This window comes from Globicephala melas, chromosome 21 (assembly GCF_963455315.2).
Source record: "Globicephala melas chromosome 21, mGloMel1.2, whole genome shotgun sequence".
Taxonomy (NCBI): Eukaryota; Metazoa; Chordata; class Mammalia; order Artiodactyla; family Delphinidae; genus Globicephala; species Globicephala melas.
Window position 1 is genome coordinate 23,854,645 of NC_083334.1, and position 14,430 is coordinate 23,869,074.

Genomic DNA, 14,430 nt, shown 5'->3' on the forward strand with positions numbered 1-14,430 from the left:
AGCTTGTAAGAGGTAGAACTGAGATTCAAACCTGAATAGTCTGGCGTCAGAACTAATTATTTATACGGTTTCCTGTGTTAACTAGACTGAGTTAATTTCATGAGATTAAAAGCATATCTGTTCTGTTCTTAATTGTTTTGTTCCAATTCCTAGTGAAAGCACCATGCCTAGCACACAGTAGATTAAATATTTCATAGACTTTTCATATAGAACATTGTTTCATTTTATTTAATTTGGTCTATGTCTTCATTTGGTAGAATGGAAAAGAGACTGTATACATATTTTGCCCTAGCCCTAACCTTTATTGCAGACATTGTCTTAATTAGGATTCTGTCTGCCCAGAATGGAAATCAGTCACACTAGTTTAAGCAAATACTGAATTTTATATTAAGGATACAGGAATGTCTTGTGGATCCCTCTGAAAAGAAATTAGCCAGCCCTCAGGAAGAGACTGGAATGGGTATTAAAAATACAGTAGGGCTTTCTTTTTATCCATAGCCTCTGTGTGTATTCCTCATTCTTCTCTCTGAGGAGGTGAGCATTCTCTGCTTTTCTAGTTACAAAATAGATTGCTCTGCAGCTTCTTTTTGTTTCTTTTAACACGTTACAGGTCTTGACACTTGGAGACTGAGTGGTTGTTTCTTGGTTAGACCCCCAAATTCTAGGACAGAGCCTAACTGACTTGACTTTCATATGCTGTCTGTCCCTGGCCCGAGAAGATGTAGGCAAGACAGCAGAGTACACAGGAGAAACATGGGTGCTATGGATTTAATCATGGAGATGGGGGTCAAGGGTAGGATAATGGGTGGATTGCTAACACATAAAAAAGGTTTACTCTAGGCTTGATCATTTAACTCAAGCCACTGTAGTTTTGGGGCTAGACTGCTGGAAATCAGAATCTGGCTTCTAATGGCACCTTATGCTGAGTACTTCCTGGCTGGTATTGCCCACGTTTGTTTTGATGCATTGAAGTGAAATCAAAGAACCAGAATATGTGCATCTCTACACACATATAACATTCATTTTGTTTTTAATAAGTGGCGTAATATACTATTTAAAAAATTATCAGGTGTTACGGTTTTCAGTTGTATTCATTAGGTGATTGTTTTTATATTTCCTTTCCTGTTTCTTTGTTTGTTTTTACAGAGGCAAATACCGGATTGTGTACATAACTCCAGAATTCTGTTCAAGTAACTTGGACCTACTCCAGCAACTGCAGGCTAATATTGGTAAGTGGTATGATAGAATCTTTATAAGTATTTATTAAATTGAGGTATTCTTTAAAGTTAAGCTTATGAATGGATACCGGATGTTACTTAAAGTTTATTTCAAACCTTATCTCCTCCAGGAAATTTCTGCCTCTTCAACGTGGTGTCTCTCCTGTCCTTTCCCAAAGTATCCTGTAATTCGCTCTGCCATAGAGGTTAGGGTCCTGCATTGTAATGACCTGTCTATATATCTGTTTTCTTCTGCTAGACTGTAAGCTTTTCAGAGAAAAATGCCATTGTTATTTCTTTATATTTCCCGAGTGCAGTGCCTGGCGCATAGTAGGCATTTAAATGTATTGTTGAATAAATACTGAATCTTAGATTCTGTGAAATTATCATTTCCTCTTTTTCATATTCTGAATCTAAATTAAGTCAGTGTAGTGGTTCTCTACCCTTGTTGTTCATGAGAATCACCTTTCAAACTTTAGAAAAATGTCAGATCCTCAAATCTTGAAAATTGTGATTTAATGCACCTGGCTCGAGGCTGTGGCATCTGTAGTTTTTTTCACAGGTTATTCTGATGTGTAGTCAGGTTAGAAACCACAGTACCTTTGATTATTTGCTATCAGTGAGTATGATTAATTTAAAAAATTAGATAGTCAGAGCCTGTGTCCTAGAAAATGTAAATATAGAATTAGTTAAAAGCTGGTATCATTTTTTTTTCTTTTGTGATTAAAACATTTCTGTCAGTTTTTTGCTTTTTTTTTTTTTTTTGCATTACGCGGGCCTCTCACTGTTGTGGAGGCTCAGCGGCCATGGCTCACGGGCCTAGCCGCTCCGCAGCATGTGAGATCTTCCCGGACCGGGGCACGAACCTGCATCCCCTGCATCGGCAGGCGGACTCTCAGCCACTGCGCCACCAGGGAAGCCTGGTTTTTTGCTTCTTGATGGTTAGGCTCAGCTATCCAAGAGTTGCAGTCATGGCTTCTATTGTAATTGCGCATATTTCAAACATTCAGCTGAACCAAACAATCTTTGCTTTCTAATGTAATATGATCTCATTTTATAATTATCTATTAAAATAATTCCTAACAGGTAGTTTTTTAACATTGCAGTGTCTCATTTAATGGTTACTTGCATATAACTCTAGGAAAGCATTTAACAGTTGTTCTAACAATATAGTGAAAACAAATACCTTTTAATATGTGTTAAATATCAACAAAAGAATGAGGGCAGAAATTAGCATTTGATTAAATATATTATCAAAAATTGCATCCATCAGCTGTTAAACTCCCCTGTTGCCATGTTATATTTTTGCCTTAAATGGAAAACAAGTTTGATGTGTGTCCTATTAGGTTGTATGAAGTTCTTATGAATATTTCACTTTAGATTAAACCCAACAACCCTAGATATATAAATTCCATGGTTTTACTGCAAAAGTTAGGGTCTATGTCCATAGTGGTCTGAATATGTTTTGCTCCATTTTAGTATTTGTTTTGTTTCTGTGGTGGAGTTAATCCAGTATTTACTTAGATCCTTTTGACAGGTAGTTCTATTTCTCTATTTTAATTTTTTTCTAAAGGATTAAATTATGAACACTGCAGTTATTAGAGCTGCGTACTCTGCATAAAATGGATGAAAATGCTCTTTTTGGTTGACTGTCAATGTTGAACAAAATAGAATAAATTCTTTCTGAAATACTTTTATTTAACTTTTATTTGCAGGAATTTGTAAAACGCTTGCAGCAGGGAATATACTCAGAATTTTATGTGTACAGTAGTTTGACATTTAGCTATTCAGATTTATGATTTTTATGATGTGTTATTATTTAAGTAATATGGGTTTATAACAGAAGCAGCAAACAGAATTTTACACAGAGACACCTTAAAAGCAAACACACCTGTAATTGTCTTGTAACTTTGGAAGTAGGCTTGAATGACAGGTGTGCCAAAATGAAATATGTCCTGGACCTGGGCAGACACTTGGACTTGCACGTTTAATGTGGAAGTTGGCAGAAGCTTGCCTCAGCTGCTTGTGAATGGCAAAGTTTAACTCGATTAAAAGCTAGTTAGTTGGACTTCCCTGGTTGCGCAGTGGTTAAGAATCCGCCTGCCAATGCAGGGGACACAAGTTCAAGTCCTGGTCCGGGAAGATTCCACATGCCACAGAGCAACTAAGCCCATGTGCCACGACTACTGAGCCTGCACTCTAGAGCCCGCGAGCCACAACTCTGAGTGCATGTGCCACAACTACTGAAGCCCGCATGCCTACAGCCCGTGCTCCACAACAGGAGAAGCCACCGCAATGAGAAGCCGGCGTACCACAACTAAGAGTAGCCCCCGCTCGCTGCAACTAGAGAAAGCCCACATGCAGCAATGAAGACCCAATGCAGCCAAAAATAAATAAATACATAAAATAATAAAAATAGATAAATAAATAAAAATTCTTCTTAAATTAGCTAGTCAAACCTATAATTATAAGGAAGGTTTTAAAATAAAGGAGGAGCTGTCATCTTAGTTTTAATTTATTTAATTTAAAATCTGGGTCATGTAGTTTCTAAACCCAAATAAGTATAGTGGTAACATTGAATTTGTCCCAGCCACTCAGGAAATAGAAATTTGATGTGATCAACCTGTATTTGTTCATATTTAGTAGGTTTCTTTTTTTTCTTTCTTTATTTCTTTTTCTTCTCCAACTCATTGTACTTGGTAATCTCAATGAATTGTAATTATTTGCTTGTCTGTCTGCCTCCTCTTTTAGAATTATGAGCTTCTCAAAATCATGGATTGCATTTTACTAATCATTTTATACCTAGAAGAGTGTTTGGAACATAGTGGGAATTTAATAACTATAATAATAATAGCTTATTTTTTTTTATTGAGCTGTCTTTTATGCCAGCCCCTATCTTAGCATTTTACATGAATGATCTAATTTAATCTTCAGAATAACTAAAAAATGTTAGGTACTTTTATTACCTACCTTATGCTTGTGGGAAACTGACACTTGAAAGCTTAAGTAACATGCTTAAGGTAATATAAATAGTAAGCCAGGTTATGCATCTAGGTAGTCTGACTCTAGAGCACATGTTTTTAATCATCTCACTAGTGGCAGAACATTATAAATTCTCAGATAAGCATCAAGTAGTGATCATCCCCATTGAAGGGAAATATTATTTTTGTCTTAAGTATTAATTTGGTGATCGAGGGCAAAAGCACTGCTGTCACTACTTTGAAATATCTGAAGACGTTTTAGTGAATGATTATAAAATAAAGCCCTTTTCTGAAATGCATTACTACACACTGTTGATTCTGTTTCAGTGTGGGTGTGTGGTGTGAGGGCAGAGTAGAGGCGTTGCTAGGGGAAGAGAACAAAGTACATTCCTTCTTACCTACTTTGTACATAATGAGATTTAGTTCTTCCCTTACCATTTTATATTAGAAAACGTGGATGTCATCCGTCTTCCAGAACTGGCATTACAGAGGAACTCTGCAGTGTAATATGTGATCAGTCACGGACAGTGATGCATTTAATCTTAGTATGAAATACGCTGAGTCTTTCTATCTCTCTTTTTTTGGTTGTTTTTACTGTATTTATTTATTTTTGGCTGCGTTGGGTCTTCGTTGCTGCGCACGGGCTTTCTCTAGTTGTGGTGAGCGGGGGCTACTCTTTGTTGCGGTTCGCGGGCTTCTCATTGCAGTGGCTTCTTGTTGCAGAGCACGGGCTCTAGGTGCGCGGGCTTCAGTAGTTGTGGCACACGGGCTCAGTAGTTGTAGTTGTGGCTCACAGGCTCTAGAGTGCAGGCTCAGTAGTTGTGGTGTACAGGCTTAGTTGCTCCACGGAAGATGGGATCTTCCCAGACCAGGGCTCGAACCCGTGTCCTCTGTATTGTCAGGAGGCTTCTTAACTACTGAGCCACCAGGGAAGCCTCTATCTCTTTTGATAGCTAATCCATGAGATAAAATTGAAAGTATTACCAAAGAGAAAGAGAACAGCTCTTTTTTTTAGGGCATTATCGTTGCAAATGAGTGATAGCTTTGAGGACAAAGTAATAGTAAGTAATTTCTCTGAGAGATAATGATGAAAGTTAAAATTCAATAAATACGTTGTTTGAAAAATATATATTTCTCTCTTTTATCCATATGCCTTTTATCCATATATCTCCCTTTGCCTATTTTCAATAATGATTTTTGGTGTTATCTGATGTTATTTAAGCTTATATTTTTATATGAACCAAATACTTTGATTTGAATTATTTATACTACTTTCTGTAATATTTATATATTCTAATGAAGATGGTGGTAACGATTTAGATGCGTTTATTACTTTTTTTGACCTTTATTTTCTCCATTTACATATTTCTCTTTTTTTACAGGTATCACACTTATTGCTGTGGATGAGGCTCACTGTATTTCTGAGTGGGGACATGATTTTAGAAGTTCATTCAGAACTTTGGGCTCCATAAAGGAAGTACTCCCATCGGTAAGCTTTGCCAAGTGCAATGTCTTGAAATGACTTTCTTACCAAGGGAGAGTCCAGGATTGGGGAATGGCCAAAAAGCTGAAGATTCCTCTGTGAAAGGGCAAATGGATGATGTAAGCAGGGGAAAGATTTTTTTAAAAAATTCTAACCTTGACTTCCTTCTAAGCTTGGCATGTAATTTATTGAGGAATACTATAGAGCAGGACTTGGCAAACTTTTTCTGGTTCTCACACTTTGTTTCCTAATTATAAAGAACAGGAAAGTTTTACATGAGTGTTCTATATGAATGGCATATTTTATACGAAGAGCTTAAAAACTTAAAATATTGGCAACCATTTTATTTTTTATTTTTAAAAATTATGGATTCACAGGCAATTGTAAAAAAAAATGTACAGGGATGTCCTATGTACTGTTTCCCCAGTGGTAACATCTTGAATAACTGTAGTATAGTATCAAGTAGGTATATGACATTGCTACAGTTTATTCTTAGTTCACTAGTTTTATAAGTGTGTATGGGTATGTATGTATATTTTCCTATACAGTTTTATCTCATATGTATGTTTGTATAACTTCCATTGCAATAAAGATACAGAACTATTCCATTACCATAGGCTCCCTGGAGCTGTCCTTTTACAGGCATACCCACCATTCCCATCACCCCTAACCCTAACCCCTGGTGACCACTAATCTGGTCTCCATTTGTATAATTTTGTTATTTCAACAATGTTAAATAAATTGAATTGTATGGTTCGTCACCTATTGGAACTGGCTTATGTGAGTAAACCAAAAAAAAAAAGTGTTAGAAATTATTTGTTATTCTTTTGATAGATTATCTAGTTCAACCTCATTTCTTATTAAGCGTGCTTATTGAGAGCTATCTTAAATATAGTTTCTTTTTTCTTAGCTCTTCTCATAAAGATTTGATTGGAGCAGATATTACAATAAAACAAAACAAAAGAACAAAAAACTTGAATGTAACACTTAGCAAGGATATATTGGAAGAGAATCAAAGTAATGTGAATTGAGCTCCAACTATGGGACTGGCCTTGGGTCAGTGTTTTGTTTTGTTTTTTTTTGCGGTACGCGGGCCTCTCACTGTTGTGGCCTCTCCCGTTGCGGAGCACAGGCTCCGGACGCGCTGGCTCAGCGGCCATGGCTCATGGGCCCAGCCACTCCACGGTATGTGGAATCTTCCTGGACCGGGGCACGAACCCATGTCCCCTGCATCGGCAGGCGGACTCTTAACCACTGCGCCACCAGGGAAGCCGGGTCAGTGTTTTTATCTTGGTTAACCCTCATAACAATCCAGCAACATAAATATCTTCATTACTTTCTTCTTTTAAAAAAATTTTTTTAATATAATTTTTAAAGGTTACATTCTATTTACAGTTATTACAAAATATTGGCTCTATTCCCTGTGTTGTACAATACATCCTTGAGCCTGTCTTAACACCCAGTAGTCTGTACCTCCCACTCCCCTACCCCTGTGTCGCCCCTCCCCACTGCCCACTAGTTTCATTACCTTCCTCTTGAAACAGTTCTTCTCATACCAGTAGGATAGCACACTCCCTGGTTCTCTTCCTTCCTTATTATCTCTTCTTTCTCAGTTTCCTCTGCTTATTTCTTTTCATCTCCCTGCCCTTTTAACATTGGCATGCCTAAAACCTTAGTCTTTGGACCTGTTCTCTTTCCTCTCTGTACTTACTTCCTTGGTCATTTCAACCAACATATGGTTTTAACTAAAATCTATATGCTGACAACTCCCAAATTTATATCCTCACCCTGAATTGATACCAGCAATGTATGAGTGGTTCAGTTTCTCTCCCTCCTTTTTAGCATTTGCTGTTATTATTACTATTTTTTATTTTAATCGTTTTATGGATTAATATATGTATACACACACACACACACACACACACACACACACTTACATAAACGTTAGCTGCCTATTCAATGTCTCTCTACTTCGATGCCTGACAGGCATCTGGAACGTAACCTATTCTTAACTTCCTGATATTCTCTCCACCCCAGAACAGCTCTTCCCTCAATCTCCCCCATCTCATTTAGTAGCAGCTGCATCCTTCTGGTGCTCAGGCCAAGATTTTTGGAATTTTCTTCCACCCTTCTTTTTCTCTTACAGTCTACCCCACATTTAAACAGTAAAGAAATCTCATGAGGTCTTCAGAATATGTACAGAATCTGATCACTTCTCTCTTGATCTCTGCTACCACCCTGGTACAAGCCACCGTCTCCTTTCACCTGGCTATTACAGCAGTCTCCTGGTTGGTCTGTTTTCACTCTTACCCTCCTTAGTCTATTTCAATACAGCATCCAGAGTGATATTTCAAAAATGTTAAGTCAGACAGATCATGTCTCCTGCTCAGAACCCTCCGGTTGCAGACCATTTCACTCTAAATAAAGACAGACACTACATACCTTAAATGATCTGGCCTTTATTTTCTCTTTGACCTCATCCTCTGCTACTTGTCTCCTCATTCACTGGCTTCTAGCTGTACTGTTTGTTTTCATTGATATTCTTCAAAGGTGCCAACCGTGCTCCTACTTTAGGGCTTTGTTCCCACTCTTCGCTCTCCCTGAATAATTTTCCCCTGGGTAGTTCACATGGTGTATCCCTCACTTTTCTCAAGTCTGCTGAAATATTAGCTTTTTTTTTAGGCCTCCTGGGCCACCATATTCAAAATTTCAAATTAACCTCTCTCCCCCAGCTCTCAGCTTTCCTCATATTCCTTTCCTGTTTTTAAAATAGCACTTATCTCTGTTTAACTTAACGTATTAAGAATACACTTTGTCTATTGCCTGTGGGTCCCCACTAGAATATTCTTTGCTGATTTGGTTTATAAAATCTACAACAGTACCTGGCACATAGTGAGGGTTCCATAAGTAATGGGGTAAATGAATAAATGAATTTCGATGAGAAAGCTGAGAATGTGAGAAGTAACTTTCCCACACAGGCAGTGAGTGGTAGGGCCGGGCAGTGCTCCACAGTAGGACACTATGCTGGTTTCTAAAGCAAATGACTCAAAAGAAGTTTAAAATAGTTTCTGCCCTAAAGTAGCACATAGTCCAGTAAAGGAGTTTAGATTCATATTTACCTATAAAAGTAGAAGCAATAGTACCAAACAATAAATGGTGTATGGAGCAGTATGAATAATATAGAAAGATTAATAGTACCTGTACAGAGAAAGAAGATATTTGCATGGCGAAAGTCACTAGGCTCAGGTTCCTTGAGGACTGCTTTCTATTAATTTAGAACGGTTTAAAGTAAGCTTTTAGAAACTAGGAAGATTGCTTTCTTGAATCCTTTCCTGGGCGTTTGATTCTAGAAGGATTGTGTTAGAGGAGTTTTAAATGTTTTATGCAGTTCTGAAACACTTTTCAGTGTTGAATTAAGTCTTTTATTATGTCAGGCTGTGGACTCCATTCGATTCTTTTCATTTCTTGGGATGATTCACTGTAGCACAGGTTGTTCGTCAAGCAACGGCTGAGAAAACCTTTTTCCCCTAGTGTTTTCATGAATTCTCTTTATTAGCTAAGTGATGAGAAATGCCACCTGGTGGTTGTAGGACTCTCATTTTCCTCACTGTTCTCTGTGCTTTTTTTCTTCTAATCACAATCACCCTGGGACAACTGGCATAAACCCACAGTGCTTCACACCATATTATTTCAGGAAGTTCAAAAATAGCAAAAAATCATTAACTCATTGTGCATAAAGATTCCCATTTGGAGAAAATCTGACAAAATGAGTCCCAAGAAAGAGCAGCCAGGTAGAAAGCTTTACATCAGCCTCAAAATTCTGAAATTCAAATAAGAGGAACTGTGAGAAACGTGAGTCATGTTGGATCTTCCCATTAGTTTCTCCCCAGCCCTTTCACAAAGATCAGCACATAGTAGACACTCAGGAACTATCTGGAGTTAGTGAATGAATGAATGAAGCATGATATTATAGAGTACATAGATTAACTATACATAGATTAGAGTACATAGATTAACTTCTAACTATATTAGAAGCAGATATAGTTCTTGGAATTCGTAGATGTGACACCATTGAAGTATATGTCTAAGGCATTCCTAAATTTATAGTCACAAGATTAATTTACATTTTGTTGCTTGTTTTAACAAAACTTGGTACTTATTACCAAAGAAACCAAGATTTGCCAACTGAAAGAACAAGTTTCATGAGTTAAGAACTTGATATAACTGAGTGACAGGGTAATTTATCACCCACACCAGTTTGCTTTTGAAAATTAAAAGGTGCAAGCTATTAATAACTATGCTGTGATGACAGGATAAACTGAGAGTATCCCAGCAAACCAGGCTGTATGGACACCTTTCTCCTAACCAGCCTGTGTGTTATTTTTACACTTCACTGTAGTTTATAACTTTTTTTTTTTGCGGTACGCGGGCCTCTCACCGCTGTGGCCTCTCCCGCTGTGGAGCACAGGCTCTGGACGCGCAGGCCCAACGGCCATGGCTCATGGGCCCAGCCGCTCCGCGGCACGTGGGATTCTCCTGGACCGGGGCACAAACCCGCATCCCCCGCATCGGCAGACGGACTCTCAACCACTGTGCCACCAGGGAAGCCCTGTAGTTTATAACTTTTAAGCACCAAAGATTCTAAGGGAGAATATTCTGTTCATTTCTGAAGTGAAAGTAAATATTGTTCCATTAAGTTTAGTACATTCCATTACTTTATTCTATTTTTCTAAGTTGTGGAAGCAACATTCTTAACTGTGACTTTCTAGAACGTTGGCAAAGGAGGGAATTTATATTGATTTTTCCTGTTAGTAGGTCACTAGAATAAGGAGTTTCTAGTGGCAAAGTGAGAATTTTTAAGTTAGAAGAGAGGTTAACATCCTGTAGCCCTCTCCATCTCATATTTTGATGAAAAAACTGAGGCCAAGAGAAGTTAGCCCTTTCCAAAGTCAGTGGCAAGTCTGGGAGTAGTGGCCATGTCTCTGCAGTTCTTTTGTAGAATTCTTTTCAGTTGTTGCAGTAATATCAGTGATAGCTGACACATCTTGAGTGCTTACTAGACACTAGACCTTTGTGTTCAGCGCACTAGACCTTTTATCCCATTTGGTCTTCACAGTGACTTTATGAGGTTGCTGCTGTTATTACAGCCATCTTATAGATGAGGATACCAAAGTTCAGAGAGTGAAATAAACAGCTCAAGGGACTTCCCTGTCAGTCCACTGGTTAGGACTCTGCGCTTCCACCGAAGGGGGCACGGGTTCGATTCCTGGTCAGGGAACTAAGATCCTGCAAGCCGTGCGGTGTGGCCAAAAAAATATATATGTGTAAAAAAAATAAACAGCTCAAAATCTCACATCTAGTTAATGGCAAAGACAGGCTTTGAACTCAGACAATTGATTCTAAACGAGATTTTTACACCACTGTGCTGCTTTTTTCTACTAGTTCAAACTGTGTTATGGTTTGTGCTTATTTCCTTCTTTTCACGAAAGCATTGCTCATCCACTCATACATTATATTGCTTAGAAACAAACCAGGCCCTCTTTTCTTATAGTCTCTATCCTGAAAACTTCTTTCTTTATGTGTATATGCAGTTAAACAACAAGCATTTTTTAGTGCATTTGTAAATTCTTTGAGTAACGCACTTACATTGATGGAAGTCTTTGTTGTTATGAGGGTGAGAATATGCATGTCCTAAGAACTTCAGTGTTTAAACTTTCCTTATTATCAGCCATATATTTGCTATAGATATTTATATTTGCTATAAAGACATAAAGCAGCTATATACATATATATTAAGCCTCGATTAGAGAAACTAACTTCTTTATAAATTGGCATATTCATATATAAGTTGTTAGGCAGACACTCTCTAAATTCAGAGAACAGTCTGATTGTAAGCCAAAAATCAATTAAGTTAATTTGGGGTATTTTTAAAATAATTTCACAGAATTTAAGGATAGAGAATACAAAAATGCCAATTACCTGGTCACATTGATTTTGATATAATTTTTTCCCATTTAAAAATTACTCCCAAACTTAATTGATTTTTTTTTACATGAGCTTTGAGATAATTTTTAATTCAGCAAAGCTATATTGATTGTAAAAATAGTTTTTAATAAATTGTATCTTGTTTTTCAAATTCTGTAATTGCTTTTTTACAAATTGCACTTAAATTTTCATGTATGTACGATAATTGCTTAAACTGATTTGTGAGGTAGATGTACCTGAAGAGCTATGTTATGAGGATATTATTTACTGCATTTGTAATAAGCTAAAAAGAGTATTAAGAAAGTTGTAATCTTGGAAATCGAGCAGCTAATGATATAGGAACAATTTTTCTGATTATGAAATAATAGCATAGTTGATTAGAACTCCCTATGATAATAGTGACAGAAATATTAAATCTAGTTTCATGGGAGGTGTGTTGTTACCCCACTTTAGAATTTCTGAAAGATCACACACTCATGTTTTTCCTGGTACCTGCTGTGCCTCCTGCTTTGGCTGCTAAGGCAGTCAAGAAGTCTTCGCTAGATTGAAAATAGAACATGACTCGGTTGCTCAAGGAATCAGTTAATAATAGATGTTTCATTCTCTCCTTTTTTCTTTTACATATTATGCCATGGTTAACCCACTAAAACTGGTGAGAGGTTATCCAGATCACTGAGACCTTTTCTTTTACAATGGATCTGAAAAGCCATCGACCAATATATTTAATATAGGAGACAAAAAAGACTTGGGCTTTGTATAGGTAGATTTTCAGTGAATGAAGGGTTTATAACTTGTGAATGATAGATTAATGAAAAATAAGACATAACATACCCCTCATTTGTACCAGCACTAATATAAATGTAAAAATAATAAATGGAGAGGTAGATAGTTAATCAATGGACTTAATTTAATAAGGTAGATTGCATTTAGAAATCTTATGAATTTAGTGTTTTATTTGAATGATTTCTCAGAAGGCTGAGAAACAAGTATGAAAGAAGTGTTCTTCTCTTCTTTGAAAGAGAATAATTTTAGAGTTGCATTTTTAACCCTGTTCCTCTGTTCCTCCTGTAATTGTCTTCCAGTCTCTTTCTAAGAGGCAGTAGATGTTGGGAATTATTGAGCTCTTCCCTTGGTTAAAAATCACTTTTACTTATTTCAGGTTCCAATTGTTGCACTGACTGCTACTGCAAGTTCTTCAATCCGAGAAGACATTGTACGTTGCTTAAAACTGACGGATCCTCACGTTACCTGTACTGGTTTTGATCGACCAAACTTGTATTTAGAAGTTGGACGAAAAACAGGAAACATCCTTCAGGATCTGAAGCAATTTCTTGTCCAGAAGACAAGGTGAGAATTTCATGGTTGATATATTTTAGTAACTATTTTCTTCTTTGTAAAAAATGTTTTTTATTTTTTATAGTTATTTCCTTCTAATGTATATTTAACATATTTCAAATTCTGCTTAGCTTTGGTTCAAGTCAAGTGTGATGTTATATAATCAGTGACTGAGGAAGGTAGAAACTAATTCTTCTAATATTTTTATACTCCATACTGTTACTTGAAGGGGACATACACTTAATAATTGACAAACAACAAAAACAAATGAGTCTTTTATCTGAATTCTGTCTAGTTCACTAGTTATATGACTAACTTGAGTATTAAGGAATTTAAAAAGTCATCTTAATAATAAATACTTTTTGAGCCCATAGCATGTGCCAAGGACTATCGTAGGTGCTTCATATAAGTGATCTAGTTTGATCCTTATAACTGCTCAGTAAGCTACATATTATTTTCATTTCACTGATGAAGAAACTGTCACTAGCTCCTCCTCCTATTTATTTTGCTTGGAGGCATTTTATATGTATGCTAAGAAAGCTTCCCTGAGCCTTATTTTCTGATTTGTTTTCTCAGTGAAAAGCTTATAACTTTCGTGTTATGAAATGTGTTTTTAAGTCAGAGTAGATGGAAATAATGTTTGTCCTACCAATATAAACAGAAAACAAATGTAGGAAAATAGGGTTTAAAGAATATCATTAGTGTTTTTCTTTTCAGAAAGGGGTAAAAAGAAGATTGACCCTAGGTAAGGAAACCCTATGGTAACTCCTGGGGTCCTTTAGGATGAAGTTAAATGTAGAGTTCACTCTTGGCTTGGCTGTCCTGTATTCAGATTAAAGCAAGAATGTAATGAATATACTCTGGGTGTTCTGCCTGCTCTAGGGATCTCTCCAAAGTGAATACACATCATACTTCACTTTCTTTCTGTCCTAAAGGTAAAACTTCCTCTTGAAGAAGGCTGTTTATTTTAGGTTAGAGTATCCACAGTCAGATCCTTATTTACTTACCTAATGTTTGGTCCTTTTCAGTCCATAGTATTCTCAATCTCTATGGCGTTTCCCCCTAACCCTCTCCTTTTTTTTTTTTTTCCTGACATTGTGATTATATTGTCTTCTTATGATATCTTATGTAAATAATTTCTTCTCACTATCTTTCATGTTAATTCTGCTAACTGAGGTTTTTATTACTTTTTAGCTCAGACTGTTATACTCTCCTAACAGACATCCTTGTTCCTCAGGACTCCCTGATTTTCAGATTTATCATCTGAAAGCACATCCCTGGGTCATGGTGTTCCTTTCCTGTGGACTAAAGGCCAGACCCCTTAGGCTAACATCCAAGACCATCCAAAGATTTTGATATTGAATGTGACAGTGGTTTTTCTAAAAGCAAATCTGGAAAGATTTTGTACCCATTTTCAATCCTCCAAGAA

The 14,430-nt window shown here is 36.9% G+C and overlaps 1 protein-coding gene across 6 annotated transcripts in view; it reads left to right on the plus strand.

Annotated features, from left to right (window-relative positions):
• WRN (WRN RecQ like helicase) overlaps positions 1 to 14,430 on the plus strand; it is a 141,753-nt gene that overhangs the window by 66,508 nt on the left and 60,815 nt on the right. For all 6 annotated transcript variants that reach the window (XM_060291488.1, XM_070044615.1, XM_060291487.2 and 3 more), the window contains 3 exons: positions 1,147 to 1,229; positions 5,581 to 5,687; positions 12,826 to 13,013. In XM_060291488.1, the coding sequence (XP_060147471.1) occupies positions 1,147 to 1,229; positions 5,581 to 5,687; positions 12,826 to 13,013 (378 nt within the window). The remainder of the gene's footprint in view (positions 1 to 1,146; positions 1,230 to 5,580; positions 5,688 to 12,825; positions 13,014 to 14,430) is intronic.